Source organism: Trichechus manatus, unplaced genomic scaffold (genome assembly GCF_000243295.1).
Source record: "Trichechus manatus latirostris isolate Lorelei unplaced genomic scaffold, TriManLat1.0 scaffold00007, whole genome shotgun sequence".
NCBI lineage: Eukaryota > Metazoa > Chordata > Mammalia > Sirenia > Trichechidae > Trichechus > Trichechus manatus.
This window is the reverse complement of record NW_004443943.1, coordinates 27602156-27613384: the sequence shown is the minus strand read 5'-3', so window position 1 is coordinate 27613384 and position 11229 is coordinate 27602156. Positions and strand designations below refer to the sequence as shown.

General features: G+C 36.2%; 1 protein-coding gene across 5 annotated transcripts in view; it reads right to left on the bottom strand.

The window, feature by feature from the left end:
• The window catches only part of SLF2 (SMC5-SMC6 complex localization factor 2), a 48854-nt gene that overhangs the window by 17168 nt on the left and 20457 nt on the right, over nt 1-11229 (bottom strand). For 3 of the 5 annotated variants that reach the window (XM_023740841.1, XM_023740845.1, XM_023740853.1), the window contains exons 10-12: nt 11112-11187; nt 10622-10763; nt 1117-1222 (exon numbers count right to left, since the gene is read on the bottom strand). In XM_023740841.1, coding sequence (XP_023596609.1) covers nt 1117-1222; nt 10622-10763; nt 11112-11187 — 324 coding nt within the window. The remainder of the gene's footprint in view (nt 1-1116; nt 1223-10621; nt 10764-11111; nt 11188-11229) is intronic. The other 2 variants (XM_004370038.3, XM_023740849.1) reach the window with 1 other exon arrangement.

The window sequence follows — 11229 nt, the reverse complement described above, 5'->3', positions numbered from 1 at the left end:
ATCTAGGTCAACTGGCATAACAAAGTTTATTAAAATGTTCTGCATCCTACTTTGGTGAGTGGCGTCTGGGGTCTTAAAAGCTAGCAAGTGGCCATCTAAGATGCATCAATTGGTCCCAACCCACCTGAAGTAAAGGAGAATGAAGAACACCAAAGTCACAAGGAAAGCATTAGCCCAAGAGACAGAAAGGGCCACATAAACCGGAGACTGCAAAGCCTGAGGCCGGAAGAACTAGATAGTGCCTGGCTACCACCAGTGACCGCTCTGACAGGAACACGGAACGGAGAGTCCTTGTTGGAGCAGGAGAAAAGTAGGGTGCAGAACTCAAATTCTAGTAAAAAGACCAGACTTAATGGTCTGACTGAGACTGGAGGAACCCCAGAAAGCACAGCCCCCGGGCTCTCTGTCAACCCAGCACTAAAACCATTCCCGAGGCCAACTCTTCACTCAAAGAATACTCGTATCAAGAGTGTGCTTCTTAGCTCAAGTAGATACATGAAACTAAATGGGCAGCTCCTGTCCGGAGGTGAGATGAGAAGGCAGAGAGGGTCAGGAGCTGGTTGAGTGGACACGGGAAATCAGGGGTGGAAAGGAGGAATGTGCTGTCACAGTACAGGGAGAGCAATTAGGGTCTCATAACAATGTATGTATAAATTTTTGTATGATAGACTAACTTGAATTATAAACTTTCACTTAAGGTACAATAATAACATAAAACAAAAAAAGAAATATAAAAAGACTTCTATTTTAAAACACTTTCAAGGATGTAAGCCCCTAGATCATTAAGTTACATTGTAAGTAATAATATTTTTCTTCACACATCCTATTTTAAAATCTACTGGTTTCAAAAATATATTAGAGTCAAAAAACTTTTTGGTCAAAGTTATCCCTAGAGCTACTTAATTACCCTGGTCTGAAGTTCACTTTCACTCCTAGTATTAAAACAAAAAAATAAAAACAAACACAAACAATCTTTAATACAGAGATAATTCCTAAGAAATTTCAGAGGGTGGAAACTGCCTGGTAAGACAATAGTGATTTTTAAAGAAAGTATTGACAAGAAAACTAAACCCTTCCAGCTCTGTGCCAAAGACACACAAAGAAGTTTACTCTTACCTTAACCACATTTAAAATGTTGGTTTCAGGAAGAGCTGAAAAAATTGGCTTGTAAGATGACTCTTCAGTTCCTTTCCCGCTTGATGCCATCTGTGTTTCAGAACTACTGAAAAGTGAGTAAAGTAAGGTGAAATTGGGCATAATTACCCATTTTAAGAAATACCAGCTACTTTCCAAAAAATAAATTTTACTAAGGTATGATTTACATAAAATATATATCCCTTTTAAGTTTTGATAAATGTATAAACTAGTGTAACCACCATCCAAATCAAGAAATAGAACGTTTTCATCAACCTCAAAAGTTCCTTCATGCCAGATCCAGATTAGTCCCCTATCCTAGGTAAACACTGGTATGATTTCTGTTCTTACACATTAGTTTTCCCTTGAACAGCTACTTTTTATAAAGCACTATTTTGTTACACTTGGTGTCAGAGAGCTATGTAGATGGTAGCTCTGACTAAAAGAACTCATACTTTCTATTTCTAGTTAAAGGCCTTGTGTACAGCCTAAAGAAACTGCCACACTGACATAAAGAACCAAGTCTAAGCACCCCAATTCTGGCTCAGTTAATAAGTGAATGTTCACGGAAGAGGAGACACATGAACTAGACCTTCAAAAGACAAATATTTTCTTAAATTCTTTAAAAATAAGTAACATATAATACACTCATATGGTTAAAAAATATCAGAAGGTATCAAGGCAGTATACTGTGAAGAATTTCTCTCCCAGTCTGGCTCTTTAGCTACTCATTTCCCCTCCCCACAGATAATCACCTGTAGTTTTAGCCCTTTCTTCCACAGGCATTTTATGCATACACAAACGTGAATATATATTCTCTCCACCTTTTTTACACAAATAGTATTATACTATCTCTTCTGTACCATTTTTTTTTTCACTTAATATCTTAGAGATACTTCTGTATGTGGAGAACTTTCTTATTTTTTACATAACTGCTTAGCAGGCCTCCATGCCTCTTCCTAGCTGTATAATGTGGGCAAGTTACTTAACCTTTCTGTGCCTGTCTCACTTGTAAAATGGGAATGAAAATACTATCTAACAGTTGTAGTGACTATTAAGTGATGGACTGCATGTTAAGTCCTTAGAACAGTGCCTGGCATACGTTGTTGTTAGGTGCAGCTGAGTCAGTTCTGACTCCTAATGACCGTATGTCCAATAAGCAACATCATGATACATGGAGAAAATACTGATGTTGTCAACGATTTCATTTTGCTTGAATCCACAATCAATAATACTGCCCAGTCCTGTGCCACCCTCACAATCATTGCTATGTTGGAGCCCACTGTTGCAGACACTGTATCATCCATCTCACTGAAGGTCTTCCTCTTTTTCGCTGACCTACTTTACCAAGCATGATGTCCTTCTCCAGGGATTGGTCTCTCCTGATACCATGTCCAAAGTAAGTGAGACGAAATCTCGCCATCCTTGCCTCTAAGAAGCATTCTGGCTGTACTTCTTCCAAGACAGATTTGTTTGTTTTTCTGGCAGTCCATGGTATATTCAATATTCTTCGCCAACACCATAATTCAAAAGCATCAACTCTTTGGTCTTCCTTACCCACTGTCCAGCTTTTTGCATGCATATGAGGCGACTGAAAACACCCTGGTGTGGCTCAGGTGCACCTTAGTCCCTGAAGTGGTATCTTTGCCTTTTAACACTTAAAGAGGTCTTTTACAGATTTGCCCAGTGCAATACATCATCTGATTTCTGGACTGCTGCTTCCATGGGCATTGATTGTGGATTCAAGCAAAATGAAATTGTTGACAACATCAATATTTTCTCCATGTATCATGATGTTGCTTATTGATCCTGTTGTGAGGATTTTTTTTTTATGTTGAGGTGTAATCCATAATGGAGGCCATAGTCTTTGATCTTTATCAGTAAGTGCTACAAGTCCTCTTCACTTTCAGCAAGCAAGATTGTGTCATCTGCATTATCACAGGTTATTAATGAGTCTTCCTCCAATTCTGATGCCCCGTTCTTCTTCATATAGTCTAGTTTCTCGGACTATTTGCTCAGCATACAGATTGAATAAATATGGTGAAAGGATACAACCCTGAGGCACACCTTTCCTGATTTTAAATCACACAGTATCCCCTTGTTCTGTTCGAAGACTGCCTCTTAGTCTATGTACAGGTTCTGCATGAGCACTGGAATTTCCATCATAATGATTATTATTAATGTACCACGATTTATTTAACCAGTCCTCTACAGATGAGTTGTCTTTTGTCATTATAAATATGTTTAATTAGGTGAGATAGGTAACATTTTGGTGGGTAGACACTGAGGGTGGAGGTAAGCAATCAGCACGAGGAGGAGCCAACGTAAGATGGCTGATGTGGAGGAACAAAGGCAGATAAATTTGGTTAGAACAAAAGGGAGAGAGTACAGGTCAGTCAAACTTTAGAGTCTTAAATACAATGTGTAATGCTTTGAGGATAGGCAACAGAGAAGTTCAAGACTGTACTTTCATAAAAGAAATCCTCTAACAGTGAAAAGATAAAACATCTTGGAGGTGAAAAGACCCTGGGGGAAAGGAGATTTTTGCCCGGTGAGGCATGAAAAGAGTGCAGTGGGAACGAAAAGCTAAAAATAGCTGTGAGGTAGCGGAAGAGGAATATAAGGATGTGTGAACTAATGGGATGTAGAATCCAAAGACGTTAGGATGTATCTGTTGCCAATGAGTCAATTCTGACTCATAGCGACCCTTCAGGACAGATTAGAACTGCCGCAGTTTCCAAGGCTATAAATCTTCATGGAAGCAGACTGGCACATCTTTCTCCCATGGGGTTAGGATATAGTAAGACTCAAACTTTGAAGTTTGTGTGACTAGTAGAATAGTGGTCAAGAAAACTCTACTACTAGTACCCCTCAATATCAAAACTCTCCCTATTTGAATATTTACTCTAACAACCTGCAAACATCTTTATGCTAAATCTACCTGGATAGAATATACATACACAGGCACGCTTCGTTTTATTGCACCTTGCTTTACTGTGCTTCGCAAATACTGTGTTTTTTACAAATTGAAGGTTTGTGGTAAACCTGCATTGAACAAGTCTATCAGCACCATTCTTTCCAACAGCATGTGCTCACTTTGTGCCTCTGTGTAACATTTATTTAATTCTTGCAACATTTCAAACTTTTTCATTATTATTTTATGTTATGGTGATCTGTGATCAGTCATCTTTGATGTAACTATTGTAATTGTTTTGGAGCACCATGAACTGTGCCCACATAAGATGGCAAACTTAATCGATATATGTTGTGTGTGTTCTGACTGCTCCACTGTCTGGCCGTTTCCCCATCTCTCCCTCTCCTCAGGCTTCCCTATTCCCTGAGACATGACAATATTAGCATTAGGCTAATTAATAACCCTACAATGGCCTCTAAGTGTTTAAGTGAATGGAAGAGTCACACGTTTCTCACCTTAAAAGCTTGAAATTATTAAGCTTAGTGAGGAAGGCATGTTTAAAGCCAAGACAGGCCGAAAGCTAGGCCTCTTATGCCAAACAGTTAGCCAAGTTGTGAACTGACAGGAAAAGTTCTTGAAAGAAATTAAAAGTGCTACTCCAGTGAACATACGAATGCTAAGGGAAACACCCTTACTGCTGATATGGAGAGTTTTAGTTGTCTGGACAGAAGATCAAACCAGCCTAATCCAGAGCAAGGCCCTAACTCTCTTCAATTCTGTGAAGGCTGAGAGAGGTGAGGAAGCTGCAGAAGAAAAGTGTGAAGCTAGCAGAGGTTGGTTCATGAGATTTAAGGAAAGAAGCTGTCTCCGTAACATAAAAGTGCAAGGTGAAGCAGTAAGTGCTGATATAGAAGCTGCAAGTTATCCAGAAGATCTAGCTAAGGTAATTGATGAAGGTGGCTACACTAAAACAACAGATTTTCAGTGTAGACGACAATGGCCTTACACGGGAAGAAAATGTCACGTAGGACATTCACAGCTACAGAGAAGTCAATGCCTGGCTTCAAAGCTTCAAAGGACAAGCTGACTCTCTTGTTAGAGGCTAATGCAGCTGGTGACTTTAAGTTGAAGCCAATGCTCATTTACCATTCCCAAAACCCTAGAAACCTTAAGAATTGTGCTAAATCTACTCTGCCTTTGCTCTATAAATAGAACAAGAAGCCTGGATAACAGCACATCTGTTTACAACATGGTTTACTGAATATTTCAAGCCTACTGTTGAGACCTACTGCTCAGAAAAAAGGCTCCTTTCAAAATATTACTGCTCACTGGCAATGCACCTGGTCACCCAAGAGCTATGGAAACGTACAGAGATTAATGCTGTTTTCACGTTGCTAACACAACATCCACTCTGCAGCCCGTGGATCGAGGAGTAATTTTGACTTTCAAGTCTTATTATCTAAGAAATACATTTTATAAGGCTATAGCTGCCACAGATAGTGACTCCTCTGATGGATCTGGGCAAAGCAAATTGAAAACCTTGTGGAAAAGGATTCACCATTCTAGGTGCCATTAAGAACATTTATGATTAATGGGAGGAGGTCAAAATACCAACATTAACAGGAGTTTGGAAGAAGTTGGTTCCAACCCTCGTGGATGATTTTGAGGGGTTCAAAACTTCAGGGGAGGAAGTAACTGCAGATGTGGTGGAAACAGCAAGAGAACTGGAATTAGAAGTGGAACCTGAAGATGTGACAGAATTGCTGTAATCTCATGATAAAACTTTTAACGAGTAAGGAATTGTTTCTTATGATGAGCAAAGAAAGTGCAATGTACTCCTAGTGAAGAGGCTGTGAACGCTGTTGAAATGACAATAAAGGATTTAGAATATTACATAAACTTAGTTGGAAAAGCAGTGGCAGGGTTTGAGAGGACTGACCCCCAATTTTTAAAGAAGTTCTACTGTGGGTAAAATGCTATCAAACAGCATTGCATGCAACAGAGAAATCTTTCATATAAAGAAGAGGCAATCGATGCAGCAAACTTCATTATCGTCTTATTTTAAGAAATTGTCACAGCCACCCCAACCTTCAGTAACCACCACCCTGATCAGTCAGCAGCCATCAAAATTGGGACAAGACCCTCCACGAGCAAAAAGATTACAACCTGCTGAAGGCTCAGGTGATGGTTAATATTTTTTACAATAAGGTATTTTTCAATTAAGGTATGTACATTTTTTTTTTTAGACATAATGCTATTGTACATTTAACAGACTACAGTATAGTATAAACGTAACTTTTATATGCACTGGGAAATGAAAAAATTCGTGCGATTAGCTTTATTGCAATGTTTTGGAACTGAACTCGCAATATCTCCAAGGTATGCCTGTATACACCAACAAATATGGGTAAGCTGCATGTGAGTCCTGGGGAGAGAAAGTAGAGTGATTTGTGGTCGTATCTCAACAGGATCCAGTCTCATGCCTGATATTTTTTTGTGCATTTTACTCATTCCTTCACCAGCTCACTCCTGTTCATCTGAGCTCACCTTAGCCCCCTATATAGCAACAATGACTACAACCAGCACCTCCCTGCTGTGGTCACCAAACTTGACTGAATCAACTCTTCAACTGGTAACTGAACAATTAAAGAAATTATTTTACTTTGCTAAATATTGTTTGCATTTATTATGTGCCTTATTGCAATCATCATGTGTATTTGTTTACTTTCATTACAGTATATACTCACTACAGTGAAGAAAGAAATATTCAAATCTGTTACATACAGCATACAAAAAATTACCGTTCACTAGTGAGTTTACTGGAGTTCTTGGGTGGTGCAAATGGTTAACATATTCAGCTGCTAACCGAAAGTCTGGAGCTTTGAGTCCACCCAGAGTGCCTCAGAAGAAAGGCCTGGCGATCTACTTCTGAAAAATCAGCCATCAAAAATCCTATGGAGCACAGCACAGTTTTACTCTGACACACATGGAGTCATCATCAGTAGGAGTTGACTTGATGGCAACTGGTTTAGTGAGTTCATTAAATGTTAAATAATAAAGTAGCTGGTATTTTAAATGTTTATATTATACAAAAATCTGTTAACATTTTTTTATATAGGTATGTATGAGTATTTTAGTAATATTTGGGAGAAATGGTTGGGGCTTTTGGATGAGCAGGGAAAGCATTTATTTTTTTCCTATTTAAATTGATGGAATAGAGTCCTTCTATGTACTCCGGGTTTTAATTCATATATAAAACCATCTTCCCTCTTTTCGGATCATAAAGAAAATTTTGCCAGTTTCTTCTACGGAGAAACCTACGAGAGCCGGAACTCGATGGGACTGCCTTGTTCTTCCGGGTCTCAGAAGTTTTCTGCCTTTGACGGGGTGCAGTCTTACCACTTTTCTATTGCTTGCTTTAGTGGAAAATACTTGAGTATTCCTTCTCTAACAGGTTTCTACCTTACACAGGTTCTGGCTTTTATAGATTTTACTGTATTACTTTTATGGTTTTATTGCATACTTTTAAATATTTGCTCTAGCTATGAATTTGAGGTATAGATTCAAAAATTTGTTCCAGGTGGCTACCCAGTTATCTCAATATCAGATACTGAAGAGTCCACTTTTTTCATGCCTTTATCACATACTAAACACCTACATGTATTTCGGTCTACTTTAGACTTCATTTTGTTCCACTGATGGAACTTTCTGTGTACTTGTACCATACTGTTTTAATACCTGCTGAGGCCAGTCCCGCCTCATAACTCTTCTTTCTCAAAACTTTCCTGGCTATTCTTAATTTTTTCCATAGGAACTTTAGAATCAGTTGTATAATCCCAACTCCTCTGCTCTCTCCCCCCAAAAAAATCCTGTTACCATTTCTTATCAGAACCTCATTAAATGTACTATTTACCTTAGGGGGCTCTAATGTATTTATGGTGTTGAATTTTCCTATCTGAAAGCATGGTATGCTTTTTCTATTTCTTAAGGTCTTTTCTTGTCCCTTAGTGACATTTTTTATGCACACACATAAATGTCTTTAGTTAAGTTCATTCCCGTGTATTTCAATTTTTTTCTTGCTATTGTAAATGGAGTCTTCTAGTACACCTTAGCTACAGTTCATGTATCTGAAAGGTTACTGATTTCTCTTCATTAATTTTGTACCCAGGCACTCTTAACCAAATTCTCTTACTTGTTTGTCATAGTTTTTCAGTTGACTCTTAGGTTTCTATGTATACATTAAGTGAACACTTCTGCAAATAACCAATCTTTCACCAACTCCCTTTCCAATTTTTATAACTTATTTTTTAATTCTTGTCTAGTTGCTTTGGCCAGGACCTCCAAAATAATGCTAAACAACAATGGTGATACTGAATAGTCTTATTTTTTAATTTTTATGGGAATATGTCTATTATTTCTGTTAAACATGATGATGGGTTTTAGATCAACACAGAATTTATTAAGAATGTATCTAATATAAAATTAATAGATTAAGAATTATCTAATTCAAGATTCATCTTAACTTTCAAAATTCAGAAAAGTCAAGAATGATACTGAATTTATCAAATGAGTACTAAGTATTATTTACGAAATGTGTTAACAGTAATGTTTTTGGAGTTAATTAGACATCTAAACATTTCTATTTCTTGTATTTATCTTTTGAAAACAGATTCACACAATTATTTAGGTAAAAGAATGCTCATCAAAGCATTATTATAGTAGCAAAAAAACTTGGAAAAAACAGCCACCTACAAGAATCATTTGAGTAAATTAAGGTGAATGTAATGTTACTCACTACATTCACTTATATAGTGTCATTCAAAATCATGTTCTCAAAGAATATAAAAAAATATTTACAGTGTTAAACAACACAAAGTTGGTTACAAAACTATAAACAGTACAATCTTAACTTTAAAAAAAATATATATGCTCAGATGAAAACAAGACTAGAATACATATACTCCAAATGTTAGCAGTGGTTTCTCTCTAGGTGGGAGGATTATAGACAATTAACTTTTAGTATTTTCAAATTGCTTCAGTGAACATGCATTTTTATAATAATGAAAAAAGTAATCTCAGAAGACCATGGTCATTATTGTCTTCACTTTTATAGCAAGAACAATAATATATTTTTGGCATTATGCATATGTGTACATATATTATCATATAATTAGTATTATTATATATTAAAAGATTAGGGATTATTTATAGGTCCCTAGGTGAAGCATTTCTACTCTGTAACACATGGGGTTGCCATGAGTCAGAATCAACTTGATGGCAACAATCAACAAATATTATTTACTATGTAAGAGCCATTTAATAATTAATATAGATTAAAACATAATGCCAAGTTGTTACTGTTAATATATTAACATATTCACTAGTCTAAAACCAAATATTTAATTGTATTGTGTAAGTGAAGACATAATGTTGACTAGAGTAGAGGTCACACAAATTTATGGGTGGGAAAAACTTCATAGAAAGCACACATACACTAGTGCATAAAACTGGTGATAACTGTTCTCAGTTTGGTCCTATATAGATAGTTGTTTAAAAGAGCATGATGCTCAAGGCATACAATTCAATGACACTGATTATATTCTTCAAGTTGTACAACCATTCTCATCCTCCTTTTCCAAATTGTTCCTCTCTCATTAACATAAACTCACTGCCCCAAAAGCTTCCTGTCTAATCTTTCTAGTTGCTGTTGACAAAACTGATGAGATCTGAATAAAGCTGATGGAGTGTATCAATGTCAATTTTCTGGTTGTGATACTGTATTACCGTTATACAAGATTTAACTAGTGGAGGAAACTGGATGAAACAGGAGCTCACTATATTATTTCTGACAACTGCATGGTAATACACAGTATTTCAAAATTAAAAGTTTTTTTAAAAAAAGGATGACATAATGATTCTTTTGTTTAGCATATGCACATCCTGCGAGCTCCTAAGAGCTTATAATTTGTTCTGAATGGCTAAATATGTCTATAACAAATTGCTTTTGTAAATTTAGCAACAGTACACTGTTGGCTGCCTGGTACTGTCAGGTTAAAAAAAAAATTCTAATATGCTTCACTCCATATTAACTGGGTATAGCAAATATTAAGTTCTTGGTTATATGCATTAGGATTCTGGGGTCCATTGGCCATATTTCTAGATTCTCCATACAAACCAGAAAGGAAAAGATGATTAGTTCAAAATCAGACTTTATACCACAATTTGAAAAATCTAATTGTTCTAATAGGTAATGACAAAAAAATGTTCAATAAAACATAAATACTAAAAACTGCATAAGATCTTGGTTTTGGTTAAAACACAAAAATGTATGTATAGAAAAAAGGCTGAAGAAAAGATAAAATATTAACAGTGTTTTTCTTTAAACGGTAGGATATGCATGATTTTATTATGTTCTTTCTATATTCCAAATTTTCCATAATTAATCTGTATTAATTTTATAATAAGAAAAAAATCCAATTGTGTCTATTAAAATATCTTTAGAATACAGCATTCCCTCTGCAGAAACATCTTAAGTGTTAATGATACAATGCTGATAAATGAAGAAAAACTTACACTAGATTGTCTTCGTTAAAGTCTGGTTGAAGATTATCAAGAGGAAACAAAGATCTAAAATCAATTCCCATATTGAAAAACACAGCTGCTATATCAGATAAGGATGGGATCCAGGGCCACACCGGTGAGTCATTGAAGATATCTAGTTAACAGAAAAAATATTTTATTCCAAATCCAGTTAAAAATGATTGGCTAAATAAATGAATAAACTTGCAACCATTTCTCCACTTAGCCAGCAAAGTGAACCATGACTTGGCAAATACTAGATAAGAGCTGCTACTTGCAAGATCTTAAGCCCTTTTTCTCAATGCAACTAGAAAAATGCAGATACTCATCTTTGACTGCAGTTTCATTTCATTATTAAAAACTTTTGATTACAAAAATACTTTTTATTTCATATTCTCAAATACACTAACAGATAGCAATAGGACACCATATAAATAGCAACCAGTAATACACACTGTTAATCACAGTAAATTTATACACTTACCATTCCTGATTGTTATTTCCATCAATGTACTTAAAATCTGCACGGACACAATACAGTCTGTATGAACTGACATCATCTGTCAAAAGCAGATAAACGATAAGAATAGTAGAAAGAGAGA